Below are 27,483 nucleotides of genomic sequence, written 5' to 3' on the forward strand. Positions count from 1 at the left end.
TCCCACTATATGGCTGTCAAATGCCATCCACTGCCTCATGTCTGAAAGTTCCCACTACCTTGGCTGAGATGCGTTCACAAACACTCCTTATCCTAATGAAAGCAAAACAGAGCACCAAACAACTCTTACTTAAAAGACTGTCCACTGAAGTAAACGTGGAGTGCGTAGATTGAAACAGAGCAAGGGAGAGCTATTTGGATGCAGCTGAGCTGGCAGCCCCATAGGTGTGTAACATGGGCCAGGAGAGGTGAACAAGCACTTGGAGGCAGGTGGGATGGTCATTTGATGTTATACCATTATTTAAAGTATACGAGTCAAAGTTTGCCAATGTATTATAATAAAAACAATAAACCCAATCCAGTTGATCAAAAGACAAAACATCTTCTGATAAAACTAATAGCATTAATAAATCAGAACTAAAGGTTATAATACAGAAGATGAAGAACATGCTTCTGTTCATGTGTCTAATAACCATACATAAGATCAAAACTTATCACTTTAGGAGAAAGGTGAGTGTAAGAGGAAAGATGGTGACTAATCATGACAAAAATTTTTAAGTAGACCTCTATTCACATTAAAATAAAATTCACACAATTCAATTAAGATAGAGATTTATCATTAAAAGTAAATTAGACACACACACACGAATTAAGAGAAACATTGCTTACATAAGAGAAATCTTCAGCATTTTGACAGAGTAGCTTGGGTAAAACAGCCTGTCGCTGAAATCTTTCCTCGTCTTCAAAGATGTTCCCATACATGAAGCCATTCATCATGGTGGAGTGGGCATGGATGTCAATATAGAACTCCAGGTTAATCTTCTGTAGAGGGGAAGAACAAAACAAAAAAACACAGCATGAGATAAATCATAACTGTGTTATATAGGCGAAGCCTTCTGTAAATCCAGTACTGCCCTCCTCAAATCCACCCATGGTGCCAGTGTCAGAGAGCCACGCCAAAGACACTGTTTTGATGCATTCAATCATTCATGTCTTCTTTGGGTTGTGTGCAAGATGCAGCACAAGACCATGACAGACATTCCTCTAGCTGTTCTCAGCAGGCTGGAACATTTATGCAGCACGGGACACTGTGAAAATAAGAGCCAAGGCATTATTGTCCTCTTTGCCACAGGGCTCCATGCCATTGATAAAAACATGTACCTTCCAGTTCCAGAGCATGACTGTTCAGGCATCTCTGAACGGCTCTGCAGTACAATATGCAGATGTACCCTTTCGGCCAGCAAAGACAGGCTCAAAACTGCGTAAATAAGACTTTCTTCAGTATTTCCAATGCAGTTTATTTCAGTTTATAAAGAAAAATACCACAATATTCTAATCCTACCTAATCCGCCTGAAAATTTGTCTAACTCTGCTTTGTAGTAATCCAACAAAAAAAAAAATCCCCAAAGCAAGTGCCTTGAATACCTCCATCCTTGTAGCTTCCCATATGATTCTGCATCTACTCTGGCTTCAGAAGAGAACACCAGCCTCCCTAACACAGAAGTGCCTGCTCTTCCCATACCCTTCTGGGACTGGCAATTAATTCAATGACAGGCAACTCTGTAAGAAACCACTGCTCAAATGTCCTGTCCAGAGAGACATTTTTGTCCTCACATAAGTTATAAGTGACATTCCACTGCCAGCAACGGCAAAGATCAAATGTTCACCTTGACCACCATGTTCAGCGTCACTGACAGCAGTAAGAATGCAACATCCAGTACTAGAAAGTGCTACTGGAGCAGCAGCCACTGAATTACCCAGAGTTTCCCAAACACTTATAACCTCTGGTCCTGAACAACCAGTGCTCTGTGACTAAATAACAACAAACCTACCCCACCACCTGGACACCCCGGCTGGTAAGAACTGCCCCCAAGAAAGCAGATCCCAATGGTGGACCAGAGCTCTGTTAACAGGATAGGGGATTACAATGTTTAACCAGGTTGCCGTGTACCCCTCAGTGGCAAATAAACATCCCTTGCCAGTAAAACGCAGTAAGTAACTCTCCAGCTGTACCTGGTCTGCACCCAAAGCTTGCTAAGCCTACTGGAGAACACTGAGCTATAAGGCAGTCTAATGTATTACAAAAGCAGTTCGTACGACAGCAGCGTCAGCTCTTCTAGAGAGTCTCTAACAGGCGGAGAACATCATTTGGTATGTGATACTAATATGATACAGATTTACTTTCCCTTGGCAGAAAAGCAACGTACAATACATAGTGAATGTTCAGTTTAATTAAACAGCCTAGAGAGAGTAATACTGTATCTTATTAAGCCTCTCCTATGTTAAGATGCTAGCTAATGCAATATCAATATCTGACCATGCTTCAAGGGAAAAGGAACATTTGATTGTATTTGACTCTAAAACAATAAATTGTCTGCTACTGCAAAAACATTTTGCTGTGCTATAGAGGACCAACAGTGCAATAAAGCACGCATTTGCTATTTAGAGAAAGATTAGCATCAACAGGATGAAACACCACATATGATTTTCTTCCTCTCCAAGCACACACAAATTCAAACCAAGATCGAATAATACTTTTTTTCCATAAAATAATTTCCCATCAGAAACAAAATTTGTTGAGATCAGATGTACACCTCTTTATCATCATAAAACCAAACATATTGTAAAGCCTTAAAACAGTGATTTGATGTTGAAGTGAGGAGATAACCTAGTTGCAATGGATATTTCTAAAACTTGAATGTCCTTCACATAGAAGTCAGTGACCTAAGGTATGTTTATTTTAGAACAACTACATAAAGTTCTTTATAGCAACATATTTACTAATATAAAGTAATTGAGAAACACAGCAAGACATACAACAATAGACTAGCAAAATTTGTGACTTAAACAGCACAATTAAAGGGGGTGGCTTAGACTGTATGATCTGTACTGAGGTGTTGTACTATACTTCTCAAAAGTTCTCAAATTGTTTCCAAAGGAAAGAGTCTACAAACAAGCACACAGAAGCACAGTTTATTAAAATAACTTTCCAGCAAAAAATTCACCTGTGGAATATATGTGAGCTGATCCTCAACTTAATTTTCATTTGACCAAGCCGTCCAGTCTGATACTAGAGAATATTTTCTAAACTTTCCAAGGATTCTTGCTAAAAATTTGCTGATAAAATTGTTCTGGAGAATTTTAGACAGTCTCTTGGGGTGCTGAAGTTTCTTTGAAAGTCTTTCTTTATCATCCAAAATATTTGCAGATGTAAATTGATTCTTTGTGAGGGAACAGTGTCCTGCACAGGTGTCACCTTAGCCTAAAGATTACACTTCCCAATTGCTTACTTGCAAACATGACATTCAAGAGATAACTCATCACCTAGGTAAGTGATTAAAACCATTTACCCAATCATTCCCAACATATTTCAAAAGTCATTTTCTATTTCAGCCAACAATATCTATACAAACTGTTTTTTTTTCCTGGTCCTTGTTCCTTAACTGGCTACGGAACATATAAAATCTCAATTTCACATATTCCTGCCCACTAAATATAGTCCCAATTTGCAATTGTCCATCCTATTCAGTAAGTCATTAAACAACACTAGAGTAATTGCCAGTTAGATGCACTACTCCCAGACACTGCAGTATGTGAGCAGATCAGTATTTCAGTGTTTCATATTTCTTTTCTTCTGATCACATTCATTATTTTATCAAAGGGAAACATCTTGAGCATTCTCCATTACAGAACAGAATAACTCAGTGCATTGTTAATATAACACATGAGTTCCTAATGGAAAAATTCTCTTTATTCACAGACACAAAGATATTCTGACCTTAAAACGGACAATAACAGCCCAGTCACTTGGATGTTAACACAAAGTTTGCCAACTCATGCCCCTGAGTAGTAGGTGATTTGTTTGCAGACATGTTTCACAAAAGAACCAAAATATTCTCCCGAAAGATAATGGTATTTCTTCTCTCTCTTTAGAGATATGCATATTCATAAGTACTTTACATGTAGAAGCTTTCACCCACTGCTACATCAGAAATTTAAGTACAGGAATAAACTTTCACATTTCAGTTGAGGTTTTCTGGAAGGTTTTTACGTAATTACTGATCTCCTGTAATGTAAGCAGGATCACAGAATTAGCATTTTATTAAATATATAATGTCACCTACTGGTGGGAATTTCCAAAAAATCAGCAGAGAGCTGACCTGAAATTGTTTCTCTTGGAGACAGGGAGAATTTTAATTGGAAATGAAGTTAATAAATTTATGTGCGCATTTACATATGTGCACGTGAACACACTTAAAACATAAACTAATTCTATCCGCTGTTAAGCCACAAGGACATCTGACAGGATCTACACAGCAGAACCCACCCTGGTGATGGCTTCTAAAGCAGTAGCATCTACAAGTAAGAATGGGAATAAATTTAGATGTGGCTCAAAGTCTCAGTCACATTTGCTTCAGCTTTTAAGCAGAAAATAATGAATAACCAGGCTCAAACATTTCTGGCTGCCATAGCTGCCTTCTGAGAGACTTACATGTTACATCCTACAATATTACATTAAACTCATCTTTTTCTGTTTTAGAGGTGGAATGCAAAATGATTCAGATGCCTTATAAAAATCATCATGCAATTTAATTCCCTCAAGTGTCTTTTCTTTGTGCTTACAAGCAGCAGCAGAGGATTTCTCTCATGCTCTCTTTTTTTAAGTAAAGCTGTAATTACCTGGATGACCCAGCGTACAGAGTTGGAGAAAACAAAGGCAGACTTGCTCTTTCTTTTCTCTGTGTCAAAACAGAAAACACTAGACTGACAATGATTGAACCCCACTTCCTAGAAAACAACAGTTAACATTCTCTCTCTTGAAAAGAATGGTCTTTGCCTCTTACCACATAAAAACAGAGTAAATAAATAAGTGAAAGAATTTCTGCTCTAAAGTTTATTTGAATCCCTGCCTTTGTGGCACACAATTTTCACTGTTCTCCTGGGTCAGAATAAAGTTTCTGACAGTTTGAGAAATATACATAAAAATTAGGGAGGGGAAAAATGAAAGAAACCATGGATAAAGAATGAAAGCTCACATTTATTGTTAAGACATGAAACAGGCAAAGTAGCACAGAAACAGGTGCGTGTTGCCATGTGAAGTATTTTGAGAAAACATTCTCAACTTGTCTGCATTTTTATTTTATTAGCTGAATGCCTTTGGAAGGTCAGTAATTAAAGAGGAAAATGAAAGAATGATGTTAACGGCTAGTGCCAATATGAACAAACTTAGATTTTGAACAGTGCAATTATGATTCTTAAGGAAATTGACATTAAAAAAAAAATCAATAAAAGCTGTAATAAAAGGATAACTGTGCATCAAGCCCAGAACATAGGCCACTAGAGAGGCAAGTGATGCAGGAAAAAGCCAGCTCTGTCCACCAGCTGTCACTTCAATACAGATTTTATTAATTCTTGGTCATAGTAATTGGTTTAGAAAGACAGTCCAAAAGCCTTCTTCAGCCCAATATATCATACGGGGGATGGGATAAACTCTTTGCAATGTTTTATACAGTTGTTAAAACCATGACTTGTCATTAGTGGTAGTGAACATAACAGCTTCCAGGCAGACTTTCCAGCCTTACTGCTCAGCCACTGAAGCAAAAGGACATACAACAGTTGACACCACATAAGGTGTTTGCCCTTTTTAGTTCAGAAAAGATTCAGAAATTCCCAGAAAGACCATCTCTTTGAAGTTTCCTCAGGTCCAGAATCTCTCAAAAGAGAATTATGCAGAGGTCTCAGATATATCTGTCTTCATGTACATACCATACCACATGCTCATATTTTGGCAGCTCCTGCAGGTGACACCAGAAAACACAAGTCCAACATGCTAATAAACAAAATCAAGAAAAACTGAGCATTCAGCATCACGTGTTCAGCAGTCCACATTCAGCTAGAAACCATCAGTCCTGGCCCTCTCAGCTCCAGGAAGCTCTGTTCAGTGCCTTGGATCACTCTTTAGGGATGCATGACACTCATCTATTGTTGACTATGCAAGGGAACATGAGGTAGAGTTTGGGCTGTTTGGCTATAGTTCATATTTTCAACCCCCCCCCCCCGAGATATCCAAATTTGGATGCCTGGCAAGGTGAATTTTACTCAAATCACTTTTCTAACATCTACCTTCTTCCCTTATTTTTCCCATAAATCTGAAAGAAACAGCATAAACCCTTAAAAAAAAATATTTCCAAGAATATTTTCCTCTGCCATTCTATGACCTCCAGAGGATCAGCAAGTTGGGCGCACAGTGTCTTCTCCAATTTTGCAGATGACGTAAGCCATGCCGTATTAGAGGCACTGTTTCAGAGATATGCCACTCCCCTTTGTAACCATAGGGACAACCTCATCTTTCTGCTTCCATTCATCATCTCATGGTGATCCATTCACCTTTTCGCAAAACCATGGCAACCAAAGCAATTATTTACATAAGATAATAAAAGTAGAAAAGTGGTTTACTATTTTTAAAAAAATTCTAAATGTTAAAAACATTTTAAAACAATATTTCCTCTTCTTGCTTCCAGTGAAGAGGAAAATGCCAGTTTAAATACACTCTTATTCTCACTGATACCAAGCAGAGCAGTCAATTTCTCCTTATTCTTATACATACCTTTGTACAATCTGAGAATGTCTTTTAAGTGTTCCTGCAAAAGCAACTTGCAAACACTGATGCCCCACTAATTTTGCATGACCTTCTAGCAGTTCTTCATGACACTTCACGCATTTTTTTTTTTTTTTTTCAAATTCTTTCAGTGATGTTCTGAGAGATGGTTTTTGGATTGGACCACTCCAATCCAGTTGCCATTCAGAAGTCATTTGAATGGCTTACCCATCTGATTACATGCCAATTTCTCAATCTGAATAATATTTCTTATTAATAGGCATAATCTGACATGAATCATTAGTGACTCAAAGAGGGTGGAGAAGAGACTTCTGTTGGTTCCGTGGATTCATACAGCGAAAGCATGACATGTCCATCAATGCTATCATGCCTCTTAAAGTACGAGGGATACTTCTATCCACAGAAGAGCCCCTTTCGGTGATCTTGAACCCTGCTCTGGTGTGCCCATCAGTAGGCCTGAAAGGAGCTAAACATGTAGTTTTGGCCCTGGAGTTGGAGAACAGCTACATGCATAATCTGAGCCTGGTTCTTTCTCTATCTGCTTGCTTCTCTCACCTGCCAGTGCAGATAACAACACCTCCTGAGGATTAGCTGACGTTTGTAAAGTGCTTTGAAGATATAAAGCATCACAGTGCGTACAAGTTAAGTGTTAATTCATCTGCCAGGCTGATTCACTCTTTGACCTCTCTGCAGAGACTTCCAGTTAGTGTCAGCTCTGGCAGTTTTTGCAATTCAGGCACCTGTCCACCAGCTACTGGACTGAAGCCAACAATTCACACAGGACGCAGAAGAGCCGTCAGATGGTGGTAACATTTGGTCACGACAGGCCTGAATTGGATTTGAAAGGGTGACCTGGAGGTGAAAGGCTCTATCAAGAAGTTACTTCTGTTCAAATGCATATTAAATTAGAAAGGGGCCAAAGGGACAATTTTAAGACCCAGATCAAGTTTAGACAAGACTTTTGGGTCAGCTGCATGGAAAATTCTTGTATAATTTTTACCCTCAATGAATAGGAATCAAGAAATACACTCTTTCTGGATTTTGGGCATGACCCCAAGCCAAAACAAGAAGGGTAACTCTGAACAAGGAGAGTCATTGTTCTGTCACATCCTCTCTCTTTCCGTTTTACAGGAACGAACATGCACAGACACTCAGAGTTGGGCTTTGACCTCAGCAAGCTCTGAAGATTTTAGTTGCCTGGATAATAAGAATAAAGCACTGGAATTGTACTGGGTCTCAGGCCATTATCTCACATTGAAATTTGATGATCTCACTTGGCCCTGTCTATCTCAGGCTTCACTTGCACATCCTTGCTCTGCACATGCTGACACGGAAGCCCTGTGAGATCTGGATCCACCAACAGATGCTCTGATGAACAAGCTCTGGAAATCCCACCTTACTCACCTGTCTGCAACAGCATCGGCTTTACAGAAAGACAGCCTTTCAGAAAAAAAAGGAATTATGGCAAAATAACCAACAAGTTTTTGGGAGAGGGGAAGAACCATATTTAAAAAAAAAAAAGAGCAACAAAAAAAAAGAAAAGCTGAAGCAGCATTGTAATTCTGGCAATTAATGACAAGGAAATTGGGTTATAAAACAAATACCTAAATGACCACGTTGTCACTGGGTGATTCAGTTTCACTCTTGTCTGGTTCTGAAAGTTTTCTCAGCTGAAATGCTCCCAGTAGCTGTATCAGGGAATTTAGCACTCCTTGGTACTGTTACAAGCCACTTGCTTGATGTGTAACCATAGGCAAGTCATTTAACGTCTCCAGGCTTCATTAATTGCTGCTTATATACTTGAACCTATATTAAGTCCAAGAGTACCTGTTCAACTATTCACTTCATAGAAGTGTTAATCAATTTGTGTTTTACAAATAACTTTTAATTATACCCCTGCAGAATCTTCTGACCAAGGTACGCAGTCTTTACTTTGTAACTACATAAATAAGGCCCAAAGACATTGCCTGTCTCTCCTCCAATTGCAAAGGGAAAGAGACTCAAAAGAGAGGCTAGGAATTATGACTTGCTGTCCCCTAATTTCCTAGACACTAATCCAGTTGGACAAATTGCATGTAAGCAAATCAAAATTCCTAATAACCAATTTCTCTAGTCTCTCAAATAATATACGGCATTATTCATTATTTCTCATTAAATAAGTAACAGCTGACAGAATATAAAGTCATCAGGCAGAAGACCTAAGGCAAACAAAATTAAGTACTTTTAAAATTACCTTATGCTGCAGAAATCATTGCCACCAGATTTTGGCCAAAACATAAAGATCAATTAGACAAATTCAAAGAAAAATATTCCACCATCACACACAAAGAATTGAACACAAATTCTTGATCAGAAAATCCCCAAATTACACGTTGCCAGAGGCTTTGCCCCATTCTTCCAGTCTATCCCTTAATATCTGCAATAGGCCATTGAATACTGAAACAAACAGACCTTGGGTTTGATGCAGCATCATTGTTCTTATTTTCCGATTAGACTTTAATTTATATTGCAGAATATGACTTGTGTAGTTCTTAGAAAGTTAATGCATTGCTTGTTGCCAAAACCATGCATATTTCTACAGTTTAAACCACTTCAAAGAGAAACTAGACAAATTATTGGATGGTAGGCCCTGTACTATATAAAGCTTTTAGATCCAGAAGCCTCAAAACCAATGATTAGTATAAGCTGGACATCAAAGGTGAGGGCTCATTTTACACATGTGAGCTTTCATATAGATGTCCGCTAAGTGTCATCTTCTGCTTCTAACAAAGATGCAGAAAATCAGATTAGTTGGACCTATGAGATGACCTGTAGTGGGGTAGTCCTTAAGTCCTGATTACATAGATCAACGTGGAATAAGAAAGAGACAAACATACTTGTAGGCAAACTGCAAACCTGTCCAGTCAGGTGGAAGGAAACAACATGAGATGTGTCATTCCAAAATTATGTGGCCATCTACTTCCTTGGGAAGAGACAGGAAGGCTATGGAAGGACACTGTGCATGTGCTCTACTAGCGATGGACATCTGAAAAGCAAACTAACGATCTCTCTCTGTCTTCCTGGCACAGCCTCACCACAAGCAGAAGCCATCCATGGTCATTAGTCTTATTCTGTCCCTCTCAAAGTTGCCACTTTCTTTTCTTTCCTTGTACTCGGTGCAAGCAACAAACACAGCCAAGTAAGAGATAAAAGTGAAAGCGGATAAACAGAAACACAAGGGCATTGAAAGAGATTAGGGGCTATACAGCAGACATAGCTACTGGAGGGAGGGTCAGCATGCTAACAAACAATATATAAAAGAAAAAAAAATGTTCATGATATCTTCTTTTTGACCCAAGATTCGTCTGCAGCTGGAAGAGTAGGTTTCCTTGAGTATTACAGGCTCAGAGACAGCTCAGCCTTTCAGATCAGCGTAGCATTTCCCAACAAACCGCAAAATGTTTCCTCTGTGCTTTACATCTAGTGGTATTTATTACCTGTACAGTGCTATAAAAGTTAAAATGTAATGGTCATTTTGGAAGGGTCTGCTTTTATGACTGAAAGCACAACACATCATGCCTTTTACAAGGCACTTATCAGCATCAGACACATCTGAATTTTTTTTCCCCTCCAACATTCCCCAACCCACACTGGCTGATAGGGCAACTGTGCTGCTGCAGGCATTATCACCTTGTGCTCTGCCCATCAAACCTCATCTCAAAGGCAATGTATGCCTTGCAAACATATTGGGGAACACCTTTTTTTTTTTTTTTTTTTAAAAAAACCATTTCATATAGAAAGAGGATTCAGGTCTCTCAGAACATCAGGGACTCAAAATTCAGCACAATGGTAAAAGAAATAACCAGAGTGACAATCTGAAGAGACTAAACAAAGAACTAAACAAAACTATAGTTTCTTTGAAGAAGTGTATTTTCTATCTGAGACAGTAGAAGTTGACCCACAGAGACAATGCTTGACTTAGAGATTTAGGTGTTTTGTGTCAGCTTTTTCTTATGCATGAATATATACATCTTTATAAGTGTGTGTGTATACAAATTTCATCTTTGAATATAAAAAAGATTTTAAACTCATTTTCATCCTTGTACCCTGTTTTACAGCTGTCTATAATGGACAAGAAAGCAATTTGCTCTGAATTATGGGTGTATCAGGTCAATGTTTGATCTCTGCTCTCCTAAACACAACATCAGCGCTGATGGTCCACGTACTGTTTTCAGGTTGAGTCACCAAACACTAGAGTGACTAGCCAGGTCTATGATATACTTTACTGACTGCTTCAGAAGCCAGAACAGATAGTAGGGCTTCAGAAGCCCTACAACCCAACAGCACTGTGAAACAGTATAATTTTGGTTTGTCAAGATATTCTGATAGATGCAACAATTTGTGTAGCGGCTAACTTCTAAATATGCTGTTCATCAGTTTAGCGGAAGGCATTCCTTCCTATGGCAGAGGTGTTGGAAGTAGATGATTTTTAAGGTCCCTTCCAACCCAAACTGTTCTGTGATTCTGCGAAGAGATGCTTTCCTCCCAGTCTGGGCTAAGGAGCCAGCTTCCGTTCTAATTAGTTTTGGGGATCTGAAATCAGATGAATTTGACTTTCTAACTTCTGCTACTATGGTGTTATACTTCATTTTTCCATGGTCTAATTTGTTGTGTGAATGTAAAATCCTAACAACAAATGGCTGGCACTCTTTGGTCAAGCAAAATATTGTATTGGTCCCTATAACTGCCTCAGCAGTCCATGGAGAAAGATAGGTTCTTCAACATGTGAATGAAACCGCTTAGATCTGGATCAATCTAGTGGTTTCCCCGCTGTCACTGACAAAGGTAACTACACTCCTAACATAAGCTCCTTGATTTACCGCTGAAATTAGAGGCCTTTCTTTCTGGCTGATTTTTTCCTCAATTGAGAAGATATGCCAGACCTTATATAAATCTGTACCACTTGGAAAGTTTCAAATCAATAGTCTGATGCCAAGAGAAGGGACAGTAAACAGCTCAGTGCAATGGTATCAGAGTTTTAAAGGAAAAATGGCAGTCAACAATATTAGTAGCTGTTAACACTTTACACTGGAGTTTGTTGCTTTATAGTCCCTCCAGAGATTGACCTAAGCTTTAGCTAGAACGCTGAATACTATTTGGATACAAGAAAAGCTAGTAATGGAAAAAAAAATATCAAAATAAGACATTTCCCCATAACTGGATGAATTATAGGATGTGACATAAGCTAGCTACTTGCCAAAACTCAAGTGAAAATACAGAGGGGTCACATTGCCCCAACTTCTTAATGTCGGGGAACACATCCAAATGGTTCCAAAGAGCTGACCTGCCTTCCCAAAGATGCATCACCAGCTCTGCTAACCAAAGGAACTAGAGAAGTCCTACAAGAATACCCTGTTATTCCAACAGACCGCAAAACAAGACAGAAACCAAATATATAGGAGAGTTTAATGAAAGTTCTCTGGAGGCAGAAAGTAATCGCATAAAACTTCAGCAGACAACTCGTGGGCAAACCAAACTTTTGGTGAACTCATTCTATTTCTTTGTATTTTCCCCACCGGTTTGCTCTCCTCCATGCTCCCACACATCACATTGTGAGTCGGAGAAAGTCCGTTAGTAAGCTTTAATAAAGCTCCCATTTCTCCCAACCACTTCCCTTTAACTTCAGATTTCTCTGAAGGGAGGAGGTTTCTGCTATCTCTGGTGGTTGGAACCTGATCCTGTCATTATTAGCTTTCTCAGAAACTCTTCATTTGTTGAATGTTGGTCTGTAATAAGAGGCAGAAAGGATAGTCATTTTTATAGCAACTACCTGCCAACAGAATTCAATTCTTTATCCCTTCAAAATCCCACATCTGTCCATGTCTCCAGGCACTAGTGGAAAAAGCTCTGCATTAGTTATTTTTATTATCAACATAAAAATCTTTCCATTTATTTATTTATTAAGAAAAAAAAGCATCTATCTACAAAACTCAGTTCATTTTGTCCTTAGGCACACATTTAAAGCTGTCTGCCAAATTCTTTTCTTAATAACAAAATAAGCTAAAGTCTTTATTACGCACAGTGTAACAAAATATGACCAGCTACATTTACCCACCTGAGACATATGCCATCCATTTATCAGACAAAAAGTCTGTGACTGAAGAAGAAGAAATATCTGGTAAAGAAGAAGGGCCTGTTTCTGAACCTCAGTCTCTGGCTGGTTCAGATGACAGCGTTGAGCCCCAAAACATGTCCCATTCCTGCCGGCAGCCAAGTCCACAATGCACGCTGGAGCAAGGACAGATACCAAACTAGTGATGAGCCACAAGTCAGACAGTACAGACCTCTCCATTCAGAGTGAGGAGGGCTCAGCTGAATGACTATTCTGATTTTGGGACTCAAGTGCTCTGCCAAATGGCTCTTCCAGGTCTTCCCTAACAGCAGGGAAGGGTAAAGCTTGTACCGCATGGTTGCCTTTGGGAGACACCACCACATCCTCGTCCACCAGCCCCTCAGACCCACCACTTTCAGGCTGGGTCTTTACTTTTGGCTCCTGACAACATGACATGATGAAGACTGAAAATATAACCCAAACCACTTAAATTCCTTGCACAAACGCCGGTAGTACTCTGATAAAAGGACATGGTAGGTGATGGGAATTACACCTTCTGCCCAAAATCTTGAGGCCTATTTCACAGCAAGCAGAGTGCCTGGAAGGCAGGAAGGATTTGGAGCCCTAGCCAGGATATGTGTCAGAGCTGTTGCTTGAACTCTTTCGAGGCTAGTGACTGGCATGTTAAACCCAAACAACACAACTTAGGCTGACACAAGATGAAACACATTAGGCAGATGGCATGTTTTCTCTGTGCAAGCCAGCACCACAGTATTTCCTCCTAACGATCTCCTGTTCTTATTCTCACAGCAAAATTAGTTTTAAAGTAGAAAGAAACAGAAAAATATATAACATGATGAGAGCAAGATTATTGTGTGGAAAATATATCAATATCATCAAGAAAGGGATTTTATTCTTTCAATTCTATGGCTTTTATTTATACACATATTGTTTATAAAAACAAACACCCTACTTAGGCAGACGTGAAAAGTCAAAATTTACATTTAAATGGAAGCATTTAGGTGTTTTTTCCCCCCTCTCATCTCTTGAATGCGGAGTACAAAAGACTAAACTCTCAATTTTCCTAAATGGAAGGATAACAGGTGAAGTTTGCATTCTGGGAGCTATTCATTAAGTGAACAATGTTCAACTCAGCACTGACCAAAGCCCAGCTGATCAAGGGGAAAGGAGCACTGACAATTAGGCTTGATGGGGATTTGCTCAACAGCTGAAACCAGCAGAAGTTGTGATCTCATTGTGCCCTGTCCCCACAGAGCAAATTATGCCAAATGCAGCTCCCTGAGAGCAACACCTACATTTTCAGATGTACAGTGGGTCACTGTCCAACCAAAAATCACTGCAGTTTTACAGATTTCTGTGCTACAATAGCCCTGGTTTCATTGCTGGAACTACTGCAAGTGTTTCAAGGCATGATGTGATCTGCTTGTAAGAGAAAATAAGACTTAGAAGAAATCCATAATTACATAGTATTAAAGCCTTTGTAAAAGAATGGAAGTGGAGAAGTGGAGACAAATACCGTGATGACACTTGAACCTTGTCAGCAATTAACTTCTTTCCCCCCCAACCCCCCACCCCTTTTCTTCCTGGCAAGGAAAATGAGTATCAATTCTAACCAGGGAGTCAATCAAACAAATACACTTGTAAGTACCATGCTCAAAGAATGCCATCCCAGTCCGTGGAAGGATGCATCAACATTTTTGACCACTTTGGCTGGCTGGAGCACCCCAGCAGTAACAGGTGACATACCACTGCAGCTCATTCGATCCAGGGCTGGATTGCCCCTCTGTTTTTTTCTGACATAGAGCTGACCCACAGTGTTAAAAGGACACAGGCAAAAAAAGGAACCTCATCATTTTTAAAACAAGGGTTAACCGCAGATCCAGCCACCACTTTGTGAGTCTTTACATTGATTGTTTTTAACTCACTTGTGTGTTATATTGAGAGAAATCCACATGAAACAAATGGGGTAAAAAAAATACACAGTAGAAATGGTCTGGCTGTATTTTTTTAAAAGCAGATGAAATAGTACATAAATGGTTGGAAAAGGCACACACACTATCTAAATGCCTGGGAGGTAAGAGTGCTATCGCTACATACCCAGCACTAGGAAATCACTAACTTGCTCTTTTCAAAGTTGCAGACAGTGATTCTAGTCTCCCAGGACACTATCCCAAACACTACCTTGCTATTAGAAAATATATTCTGATATACTTCATCCATTATCACAGTGGTCCTTCTGTCTCTGGTGAGTTCCCCTTTGTGCTACCCTCACAAACAGAAAAAGTCTATTGGTTCTGCATCAAATGGTGACAGTGTTTCTAGCACTTCCCAACCTAAAAGCAGTATCTACATCAATTAATTCAATCAATGCATTCATGCCTGTTGCCATCCTTTTCACTCAGAAGATATCACAGCCCCATTTTGAACTGATCCTCTGTTTTCACATACATGTTTTCATCAAAAAGGATAACCTCAAGAACTCCATCCTTCCCACTTCACCCACCCATGGGTGACTACTCATTTCTACACAGTACCATAACCTGGCACAGTTTGCTGGGGACCCATGTTATCATATAGGGAACCATTCCACCTAGACAAAAAAAAAGTCTAAATATTTGGAGGCGTCTCTCTTCCAGTCCAGTCAGCTCCTTGAGCTGCCCATATATCACCCCCCACCCAAAGAATCAATTGTACGATTCATGCAGAGTAACTCTTGACAGAGGTTTTGTGTTCGGGTATTTTATTTATTTTTTTAAACACCCCCAGGACTTTGTTTTTATTCGTTTCTTTCCTTAAAAAGGTAGCTCTTCAAATCCATCCAGTTGCCTGCAATCTTCACAAGCAAACAAAACCTGTTGACACAATGTGGCAGGTTTCCCAGAACCACTGCCCCTTCACTTTGATGAATGAGCTTACAGCCACCAGGTATGCAGTCTTTCAAGACACATAGGTAATTACAGCCTACTTGATCCTTTACCCCAAATATGTTGGATAAAACTGAGAAAATGTCGAGATCAGTAGGCCATTAATACAACTCCATCAAAGGGTAATGAATATTGTAACACACCATGGGGAAACAGATACTGTTTTTGGACTTAGACATTATCTCAGTAAAAAAGCAGGTTTTTTACTTCAGAAAAGCCCTTAGGATACAATTTTAGCCTCCAAAGTCATGCCAGTTTGATGCACCCCTGAGCTCTCCCCACAATCCACCGACTTATTATTATGGAATCCTGTGAAACATTTCCATCCTTTGCCATCTCTTACCATGACCAATTCTAACACTACTACATGAGGGGTGGTTTATTTACACACATTTTTGTGGCATCCATGCCCATAACGTCCAAATCTGACATCTGTTAATTCCACACAAGTGAACTCAGCTGGACAAGAGGATATAAAGTAATATAAAATGTCAGCTTTCATGCTATATGGATTAAACCAGCCATGTAATCAGGCACTCTTTACGATGGGCATATCATGGGTAAGCAGTGATGACAGAGTTTATCAGTTACCAAAAAACAGTCATACATATGCTTGATTCTGTCTCTGTAGGAGATTCTCACTCAGCAGTCCCAAACATAGGCACATGGTTATCACAGCTGGTGGAAACACTCAACCTTCTGGGTTACCTTCCAGCCCCAGCAAGGTTTAGCATGCCCTTGAATTAACCTTAAATCTTACCCAAGGGAATAACGATGCAATAAATTGAAACAGGCAGCTCTAACCAGCTGCAAACAGGCAGGAATTAGGCGGACCACAGCCAGCGGAGCCCCAGCAATGAAGCTAAGGTATAACCACCTCCCTTCTGCTCGTGTACTGGACAATGTGGCTCATCAGGCTGCTGTGCTGCTCCAGCTAATGGCAGCTGATTCCCAAAGGGTCAGGCACCACCTAAAACTGAATTACATTTCTCACTGAGTATGTACCTTCTTTGGAATGGCTTCTCTTCTAGTGCTGCACCACACTGGTGTGGAGAAACATCTGCCAAGGTGGGCTCCACCACAGAGATTCCCTCACTGTAGTCAGCTCATCTGTTTGCAGATACTAGGAACAAAGCTACATGACATATCTGAGTTACCCAAGGCATTCTTCTTGCCCCCAAACTAGGTATTTCCTTTTTTTTTTTTTCCCCTCCAAATAATATTCTTATACCATTTTTAATAGCCAAGATTTGGGGAATAGAAATTTTTTGGAAACATTTTTCAAAGAAGAATAAACTTGGCACACGGCTGCAGTCAGGTGCCTCACAGCAAGTGGACCAGCTCAAAGATACAGAGACCAGTCAGTCAAAGATATACAGAGTATAAGCACCATCCAAAATCAAGCTGTCTTCTGTGTTAGCATGCTGAATATGTACTTGCCACTATAGTTAACATGATGTTTGGCTGCCTGCCTACTTGGAAAAAAACAATATATACCATCATACCATGCTATAGTTGTTTTTTTTTTTCCCCTTTTTTTTTTTTTTTGGCAGGGAGAGGGGGAGATGTTTGTTTTGTTTTTTAAAAGGTTTTCAGGTTCCTGTAAATGTCATTGAGTTGTGTATAAGGCTGTGGCATTTTGCTCTCTCTAATACCAGGGAATTCATATACACACATTTTCAGTTGTTTATCTTGTAAATACAGCGACTGAATCAAAGTGTCACAGGAAAAGAAAGTGGGCTGTTTTCTTCCCTAACTTTTCTGGGACTCAATATTATTGTCAGTTTCTCTTTCTCTTCCCACTTCTATTTTGTCTTAAGGCTCTGCATCTTGGAAGACTGTGAAGCTGCTGTGTGATTTTTATCTCCATGATTAAAGTGTTACACTTTATTGAGCTCTTTGCATCAGCACCAAAATCTGCAATGCAGGATTTTACATAACACTTCATTTTCTCCTCGCACCATTACTGTTATTAACCTGGTGGCAATAAACAGAAAATACAGTTCAGCTCATGATGTACTCCTGAGTTTTTTGTGTGTGCACATAACGGAAAAGGAAAAGAAGAAAAAAATGGAAATGAAAGAGCCTCCACCCTATAAAAGATTAGGAATGTCTGCATAAACCTGCATTTTCCTCAAAGAACATTTGCAGCTTTTCAGAGTTAAAAGAAGAGATACTTTAAACACAAAAGCTGTAGCACAGATTTCTTATAAAACAAGAGATCAGAAAACAAAGAACACTCAACATCAAAAATCCCCAGCTCATTACTGTTCTTCATTAGACTTCCAAGATGGAAGATTCCATTGATGCCCCACATGGGGATCTTGCACTTTTCTTTTGTCCCTGGTGCTTGTTTAAATGATGAAGTCTGGAGAACATGAGATCTGTCAACAGCACACCATAAGGGGTTGAAAAACAGCTCAAGAGCTGTATGCACATGCTACCATAGATGACCTTCACAGCCCATCGATGTATGGAAACCAAATGTTTCACAGACATGAGATCTCAGATTACTGAGGAAAACAGTAGGAATTTAATATCTGCACATTTGTAGGAATTGGGGTTACTAATAGAGGTACTATTTTTGCTGGAGTGGGAGGAGACCTTAAGTTTCTGAAACAGACACATCTAGGTCTGAAAGAAGGACCACAATAGCCATGCGGAAAGAGATAGGTCATCCACGATCAGATGATCACCAAAAAAAAAAAAAACAATCCAAAAAACTAACAGTAACGAAGAAGAGAAAGATTAACAGAGAGAGACAATTATGTCAGTATGGGGAATTAGCTAGACTGGTTTGTTAAGGAAAGAACATGCAGAAGCAAAGTAATTTTTCGTATGAATCAACAGCAACGTTCAGGGGCTTAGTTGTCATTTTCAGGGAAAACAAAAATATGAGGGCAGGCTCCATAGCCTTGCTCTGTTTTTCTGCTCTGCAGGTCACATAAGATCTTTTTCAAGTCCTGAAGTGCTGGAGATAGAAGTAGGGGGGCAGCCTAAAAGGCAGTTTCCAACCTGTCTTCAGTTGCTCCTATTGCCCTCCATGAACTGCACTATGCTGCAACGTCCACCCAAGGTATCTCCTTGCAGGAGTGGTTACGGAAGTCCATGCAGATTGGGCTGAGTGGTAATGTTATAGCTTCCATCCAACAGATTGTTTACCCTGAGAAGTTCTTGTTATTTTGGAAGGATTTCTTTCTTTCTTTTTTTTTTTTTTTTTAAACCAAGAGAAAGCTTTTAGAAAGCTCTCCAAGCTTCTGCTCCCTACTTACATGGGTTCCTGCTCTTTACTCTTGCTATTTATTTTGCACTTGCTCTTTACTCATAAATGCTGCAGTTTGAAATATAGCAGAACATTTTTCAGTCCGTCAGTGTGTTGTTTGCTGTCAAGGAGACGAAATGTTACTACTTTCCTCTGGAGAAGCTTAGGACATGATGGATGAAATGTCACAAATAATTAGACTTTTCTTATGAATTACATTTTTTTTAAACTTCTGTTTTCATGTCAACAGGTATGTTACAGATAGACTGCATGAAAGGACCTGGGGAAATTTTAGTTCTCTGGGAACAACGGTAATGTAATATCTGATAAGCCAAGGCACAGCTCTGGCCAAGACAAGCTTTAAACAACTTCCACTATGAAAATTCTGGGCTATGAAATTCAGAACCCCATAGCAGGAACAGAGAGGACCCCAGTCCAGTTCTTAAGCAACATGGACATAGGAATGTAAACATTGCCTGACATGGCCTGACCTAAAGTCCATCCAGTCGTTTCTCACCGGTGGCACTGTTAAGCCCTAGACAGTACAACATCCAGTGATAATCTAAATAACTATGAGGCTTGGAGGACATAAAAAAAACGTAGTTCACTTTCATACTTTGAACAGAGATGTACTGCAGATAGGCAGATGTTCAGATTGCATAAAATTATCTTGGAGGTGGACATGAACAAACCCTTCAAGTCTGAACTCTCTCTGGCTTGATTATCATGGCTAATCTACACTTCATGGACTGGGCATGTCCATGAACATCCCCAATATCTGCCAAATACCTGAGGATGCTGAAGAAAACTGCAGAAAAAAATAATCACAGGCATTCATACACTACTTCATTATTGTTATATGAGTTTCTAAAGCTCTCATCATTTTAATCTCTAAGTTTATAAACTGCCGGTTGTTATAGTAGGTAGGCAGTAAATGCTAGATCAAACATAACATTGCAGCTGAATTACTGCTTTGAAATCTTGTATCACATGCTATGACTTTAAATTGCTTGCTTTGCTAGAAAGTCTCAAAGAATGTGAAGCCATGACACTCTAAATCACACCAATCAATGATGTAAATCTTAAGTGACAGAATGTATCAATAATCAGAAATGCTCCAGGGGAAGAAATCATGGGAATTATACACCTTTTAGGCCTCCCTTCCATGACAAACTTATTGTCATTTATTTTAGATTCACGAAGAAAATACAAAGATAAGCAATAAAGTAAAAATTACTTATCTTTTGACATGGAAATAAATTATTTTTTATTTACAGCAAAAATAAGTTTCTCACATATATCTGCTAAGTGATCTCAGCTGATTAGAAATTATTGAACCAAAATGGAGGTATTGCAGTGAGCGACCCAAAAGAATCACTGAATAGTCTCCGGAGTTTTGAAATGCTATTTTTCACACTAGAAATTAACTGTATACACACATACATGTGTGGAGTGGAAAGGAAGATGCGAAGATCCCGTGTTCCTAAATGGAACACAGCTTGTATGGGACTTCCTGCCGTTTCAGATATACATTCTAGATACTAGCATTATCAAAACAGGGCCTGGGAAAATGTTTTTTAAATACCAAGAAAGAGGGGGGAAAAAGACTCAAAATGTTTTTTACTTATCCAGAGAACAGGGCTGAGATCATCAGCTCATCTCTAAAGATCATAAAACAACAAAAAAAATTTTGCTTCCCAATGGCTAACATGATGAGAGAAAAGAGAGAGGTTGAGTAGCTTCTTGACTGTTTCACTTCCTTCCAGCAATACCTAGTGAGATTCCCTGTGGAGGTGGAACCTGCCACATGTTCTCTACATCAAAGGGGACCTTGTGGGTATTTTATTGCCTTAGACTCTCACACTGCCTAGTATGGTAGATAGTCGCTTCTGAAAGTCCAAGTCCCCATGACTCCCCAAAGCCAGTTATTCCTCTTTGAGGAGCCCAGAAATTGATAAAAACCACCATCAAGCACTTCTTTCACTGCTTCGCAACTGTTTATATTCTAACAGCCATGTGCAGATTTATCAAAGAGTTAAGTGGTTGTATTCTTTCTCTCCCTTGGAACAGCCTATCATAACTTACATCGTATAATAGCTGTGCATCCTTCCTCTTCCTTCACACTACAGTTAGATAAAGGGAACAATGTCAAATTTCCTGTAGTGAAATCATACAGATGACCCCATCATAGATTCCCAATTTATTCGTCTACTGTTTCACATGCTACAGCCACCACTGCCATGTTCCTGATGGAACTAGACTTGATAAGCATCACAGATAACTGTGGTTACTGTTCAATATGCTTGTGCTCCCTATGACACTATTAATGTTTAGCAGATCTTAAAACACTTTGCAAATTAAAAAAGTTATTGGTGTCACATTGCAGCTTGGCAAAATGAAGCCCAGAGTTAAAACAACTTGCCCAAGGTCGTGCAGGATATCAGAAGTCAGCCAAAAATTTCAATTACTCTCCGTTACGCCTCTGCTCTTATTTGTTCTGAACAGGTAGGTAGAGGTTCCAGGTACTGAACAGAGATCTTTTTCACGTTAAATGCCATTTTCAAGTAGAGCAAAGGTAGATGTAACAGCAAAAATGGCATGGAGAGAGGAGTGCTATTAACCTCTTCTGCTTTTTCTGGATAAGTAGGTAAGTTAGGGGAGACAAGAAATCTTCACTGTTGAGCCTGACTTCTACTACTAATGCATGGAGGGAATGGAGTTAGAAGGAAAATGGTTTTCAAAAAAACAGTTACATACGAATGCTGTTTCCTGCACTTTTACACCGTCAACCTTGTTTCCTTCATTTTGAGAGTAGACACATAAAGTATCCCAATGTGAACACACAATTCTGGCTCTGTTCCACTCAACTTGTAATAAGGACATAGAGTCAGCTACCTGGGAGCATATCTCCCAGGAAGCTGACATTTTGTGGATTCCTGTGGTTGGTTCCTGAGTCACTGTGCTCATTTATCACACATCGAATGCTGTACTCCTGCCACAATGCTAGCTCTGGGAAGCCCTGTCTCCACTGTTCCCCAGCCAGCAGAGATGGAAGGGGCAGGAAGCCTCCATATCACGAAATGATACGTGCATTGATTCCTCGGTTCTGCCACGGTCTTTGCATTTGACCTTCAACAAGTCATTCAGCTCCTCTCAGCTCTCACTTTTATAATGGGGATTGCAGAATGCCTGTCTGTCTAATCTTCATAAATCACAACCTTCTCATGGAAGACACTTGCTCACAGCGTATGGCAGCACAAATTCAATGGGTTGTTGATCAGAACAGGAGCTCCCAGGAACTGCTGTACTACAAATAGCCTGTGATTACACAGACCTGAACACAACTCCCTTTCATTGTGTTTCAGGAGGGATGCACAAGAGTTACCGTAATAGGAACATCCACATAACCTGTTGTTTGAAAAGGTGCTGTTTACTTAAGAAACCACCCTTACTTGTATTTAATGTTTTATACCTCAGGTTAAATCAACGCAGGAAATACTCTTTCTATTCCCATACCTCAACAATAATCATGCAAAAGGTCATACAATATATCATCAATAAAATAATGTCTCTTGAAAATCAGTTTTGCCCCACAGTTTTTATACAGTCAAATTATTTTTGAAATAGAAGTGTCATTCTTTAACCCTGTCAGAAAGCTATACGCACAACATTCAGTTTCCATTTAAAAATTAAAGTGCAAAAGGGTAGAAGAAAAAACAACAACAAAACAACAAAAATCACTAACACAAATGTCAGTCGGGCCTGGCAAAAAAGAACACAGATATTAAATGTTACCCTTTATAGTTTGCAACCCAAACAGAAGATCGCTGAGCTACAGCATGACAGTAAAATCAACTGCACATATGCAGACAAACTGACTAGTCAAGTCTCCGGCTCTCTGTAAGCTGAAAAATGACCAGAGGAAAAAAAAAAAGCGCTATTAGGATAAATGAAAGAATAAATAACGCTTTTTAAATCTTTCAGTTTCAACATATATAATAAGCCATTCCTGGTAAGAGTGGAAAAGTCTGAGATTTTTTTTTTCCTGTTAACATAGGATTTTTACTCTGTAAATTTCTCTTTAATATTACTTGAACATAGGTCACTCTAGCTGAACATCAAAAATATACTGGCTTGGAGTTTAATTTTGGAACACTTAACATTACATTTTCCCAAGAAATGGCTGTTCTTTCCCTGAATTTCATGGCTCGTTGAGCTTTCAGGTAAGAGATGGTTTTACAGGGATATGCCTTTGTATATTCTTTACAGTCCTTATAAAACTGCCTGGCTGGCCGGAGTGCTCTGATTGCCTGGGGAACATTTGGTAGGTGTAGGTTAATCTATGTGACCTCCACAGTTCAACTGAAACTGCTGCACAACTTTCTAAACAGCCATCTTTATTTCTTCTGCATCCACTCTTCAGTTTCTGAGTGATACCCAGCCACAAACTTTCTCAAGGATAGCTGGAAACAAACACACAGGTGAACACAAACACATTCCTTCCTGTAAAAACATGCACAGTGGTACAAAGACTCCAGCCTACCCACAGACACACGGTACTTTAGGTACCAACCCAAGTGAAAACCTACATCTGTGCACAAACATAACAATTAAAGCCCAGCAGAAGCATTTCTATACCAACAAGAAATACAAAGCAGCTGCTGGGAGGGGTGCATTATTAGCAGGTAGCTGTCCTTTCCGGTAAGGAAAGTAATTTGTCTGCTTTTTAAAGGAGAGGACAAACAGATACGATCTCTTCCAGGTTAGTCTTTTTCTTATATGCTATGTATTTGACTTTTAAACAGATGATGGGTTATAAATCATAATTACTCCATTTTGGTGCAAAGGGGTATCTTTACATTGCTTACATTCCCTTCCTTCCCATCCTCTGAAGTAGCATTATTTGGATTCAGTACCCAAGCCACGGAGCACTTTGTGGCTCTATCCTGCCTTCTTCACATCCCTTAACACCTCTTCTCCTCTTTCCCCCCACCCCTATCAGCACTGTCCCCCTGGCAGAAATTGCCACACATCTGTACAAAGGACAAGCAGAAGAATAAGGTGACAGTTCTTTAAGGAATGCATAAAAATGCAAATTAACAAACACCAAATTTGCTGTAAACATTAAATACTTCAGACATGAAACCTTCTGTGCTACAAGAGTGCTTTCAGCATTATCTATTCACAGCAGTTCCTCTGCTCCTGAGGGTCATAAACACTGAGAGATGGAGCCAGCAAAAAAGCTCTAGTTGAAATTCAGCTCACAGCAAAAGCAATTTCCGAGTGTGCAAAGTGCTGTCAGCAGGCCTGATGTTTGTGTATGAAATATAGACAATATGACTGGCCCATCGGCAGTCACTGTCAGCCTGATGGATGGTGCCTGAAAAGAAGTAAAGCGGCTGCCGTTAGGGCCCAGTCTATCAGACGCTTGATGGAGATTCGGGGGCTTAATAGAGGTAAAAGTTTCTTCTAATCGGACAAAATTTCCAGCGGTGATCACAAAGAAAATAAAAAGGATAGCAACGTGATACGAGGGTGCAAGCAAGGCTTTACCATCTCAGCCACAATACAGAACAGAGGAAGAAAGCAGCATACTCTCGATACCAAGCAAAATTAGTACCTCTGGTCCTTAGATCTTGATTGTCCCAGAACAGACTGGGCACTCACTGCGTGCACAGGCATCTTCAGGGGGTCACCACAGCCCACTCCCCCCCACAAATGAAAGCATCACCTTTGCTGTTGCTTTTTGCTCTTTGCTGCATGCACTTTGCCGTGGCAGTGGGGTGCAGGACGTGACAGACTGACACCTGCGCAGGTGCAGAAAGACTTGTGAAACACAGCTCAGATGGCCTCCCTCCTACTACCATTTGGAAGCTGGAGACCTGGAATTTTTATTTATTTTTTGCAATGTTGTTATGCGGATAACAACTTCATGTGCAGTATGTGGGGTCCATCTGCAATGAAAATACTGAGGGCTGCACTCCACATCACGTTTCATGCTATGAACCCTTAGCTCATGGTGTCAAAGACGCACAGGCAGGAAAACTGGAGACCACGTAGCAGGCACACAGCATGGATCAGAGAGCACAGGCGGCAGTTCAGTTACTAATACGCATGCCAAGAAACCATGAAAATCAAAAGGCTCTGATGAAATAACACTGACCACCTCAATAAAGCTTGAGTGCTTTGCAATTAGAAGTGAGTTTGTGCTTCAAAGTTCAGGTGTCAGCCTGTATCCAATCTATATATATTTTGAAGCTATTAACCCACAGTTTTGATCCCTCCCCATTTGCAAAGGTGGAGAAGGGTTGACAGCTAGCTTGGTTTTGCTCCCTTCAGATACGTGAGAAGGGAAGTTCACAGCAAGGGGCAAGGAAGAATTATTGCAGGTTCTCACTCCAAAACAGGACTGTCAAACGGGAAAATTCAACTAATGCCTGATTTTCTTAAGCAAAACCACAATATTAAGGCAAAACAGAACATGAAATCAAAAGCAAGCACAAATGGGAAACATTTTAAGTCTAGGACCTCCTCAGGTCTAGCATTCTGGCTAATGTTTTAGAAAGATGCAACGTATACGAGAAAAAAATACCAGATAACCAAGCTTAAAAAAAAAACACATCCTTTTCAGTGAAACTTTCTACTTGTGACCCCAGTTTTAACAGCTTCTGCTCAATTAGAAATAGAGTCAAAAGTAGCTCCTGGGGCATCCAGGGAATTAAAGAATATTAGAAACGTTTAAGTATATCACATGCTATCGGGAAAAACAATAAACGTTTCAGGACTTCAAATAGCCACAACACAGGACACCACATAACTCCAGGAAAAATACTTAACCCCAGAACAAAACATGCCTGGTTAGGTCCTACCTGAGCTTCCAGACATGCAGCCTATGGCTTACTAGTGTTTTTTTCACCTCCCTGCACACCCTCTAAAAATAGAGGGTTTCTTCCCTGTACAGACACTCCCCAAAGACAGATAAGTCGGGAACAGATCTGTCCCTGCTCTCAGACCTGGACTTCACAGACGACCTCTTTGGTATTTCTGCAACACTCAGTTGGGTTTTTCTCCTAGGGCCCCAATTTATTCTGCCTCAGCTGCAAATTCTGCATCCCAAACCCTCATTCCAGGATTTGTCACAAGGGCTGGCAATTTCCTACTTACCAAATGTACACAAGAGCACACAGAACTCAGCTTGGTAGCAAAGCAAGTCTTGACATTAATATCCTTTAGCACAGACTCCAGAAGAGCTGCTAGCAGTGAGCTTTTAAAAAAAGATTACCGCATCTTTAACAGATTTTAAACCAAGCTCCTTTACCCTATTACCAGCACCTGATGAAAATGAGTACCCTATTGAACTCACCAGCGGGCCATTAGAAGTGTGTCAGATTATATTAACTAGGCAATTAAAAAAAAACACACAACCAGCAACAACAACAGGCAAGCATCTCAGCACACAAGGAGAGCCTGTCTGTCGTTTTGTAAATCCCCAAATTAGTTTTGAAAGGCCACTTTCAGCCTGGAGTTAAGGCCAGATTTATCCTCTGTGTGTCTGCAATTGGCTGAATCTCTGCAGTAACCTGATGAGACTGATTATTTATGATAAGTGACTGACATTGGGCTGCTGCCCAAAAGGCGAAGGAATGAAAGCGGCTGTGACCCCAAACGGGAAGATTTTCTGTGATCGGCTCACACAAACTTCTAAAAAAAAATATGACTTTTGGTTCCACGCAGAAGATCAAATAATTAGACAAGCAGATGTGCACATATTAATAACAAAAGGTGTCTGCGTGGGGGGAGTATCTAACTGCAAACAAGCCATTTATTTTAAGACTAAAGTGTTGCTGAAATTCCCGATCAGAAAAAGAAAGAATGATTTTTAAGCGTGGTGTGGGAGGCATTTTGGAGAACTGGGGGTAATTTAAAGCAGAATATGCTTTTTTGATGAGACTGCCAAAACCGAAATGCCTCTGGATAAAAAATAAAACAAAAAAAAAAGTTAATTTACATACAGACAGAGCTGTCAGGCGAGTCGTCAGCAGAGAGAGGGATAACAAGTCTTTGGGTAACAACTCCCTTGTTAGGAAGATGGCAGCGAGAAGCAGGATCAAGGGAAAAGGAAAGTCACTGTGCAGATGTTTTAAAGGAACAGTTAGCATTTTCTGTGGCTTGGGGGGCTGAACACTACAGCTGCCTTCTTAGTGCAAGTACAGAAACCACCTGCAGGAAGTGTATGCTCATAGCTGGGGAAATAAGCTAATAATATCTCCTACTTCTATAGAGCAAGAGGGGTTGAGCAAAGAGTTCAGCTCTGGATTCCAGCCTCAACTCTCCCCAGCATCGTGCTGTTGGGGAAGGGGCAGGAAGGTTGTTAGTTTGCCTCTCCTGAGTCAGGCTCTCCTCCTAGGATTGACTGAATTGATTTATGGAGGCAATAGGTAGAGAGTCACACTCCCACAGGAGTCCAAGAAACCTCAAGGAGTAACACACACAGTCCTTGAGTGCAGCCGAATTAAAAGCTCACAATGAGAAAAATAAATGAAAAGCCCAAGCAGCTTCCCTGTAAG

General features: G+C 40.0%; 1 protein-coding gene and 1 long non-coding RNA gene across 4 annotated transcripts in view; both read right to left on the reverse strand.

The window, feature by feature from the left end:
- The window catches only part of LOC310903394 (BEN domain-containing protein 5), a 932,737-nt gene that overhangs the window by 103,414 nt on the left and 801,840 nt on the right, over positions 1-27,483 (reverse strand). For all 3 annotated transcript variants that reach the window (XM_083846602.1, XM_083846600.1, XM_083846601.1), the window contains one exon: positions 669-821. In XM_083846602.1, the coding sequence (XP_083702728.1) occupies positions 669-821 (153 nt within the window). The remainder of the gene's footprint in view (positions 1-668; positions 822-27,483) is intronic.
- Positions 4,529-26,921, reverse strand: LOC310903399. The gene is made up of 3 exons (XR_014587506.1): positions 26,081-26,921; positions 12,713-12,885; positions 4,529-5,794 (listed from the first exon to the last, which is right to left on the reverse strand). It is a non-coding gene; the product is annotated as an uncharacterized lncRNA (long non-coding RNA).

The sequence above is a fragment of the Anser anser genome (genome assembly GCF_964211835.1).
Source record: "Anser anser genome assembly, chromosome: 8".
In the NCBI taxonomy this organism is placed as follows: domain Eukaryota; kingdom Metazoa; phylum Chordata; class Aves; order Anseriformes; family Anatidae; genus Anser; species Anser anser.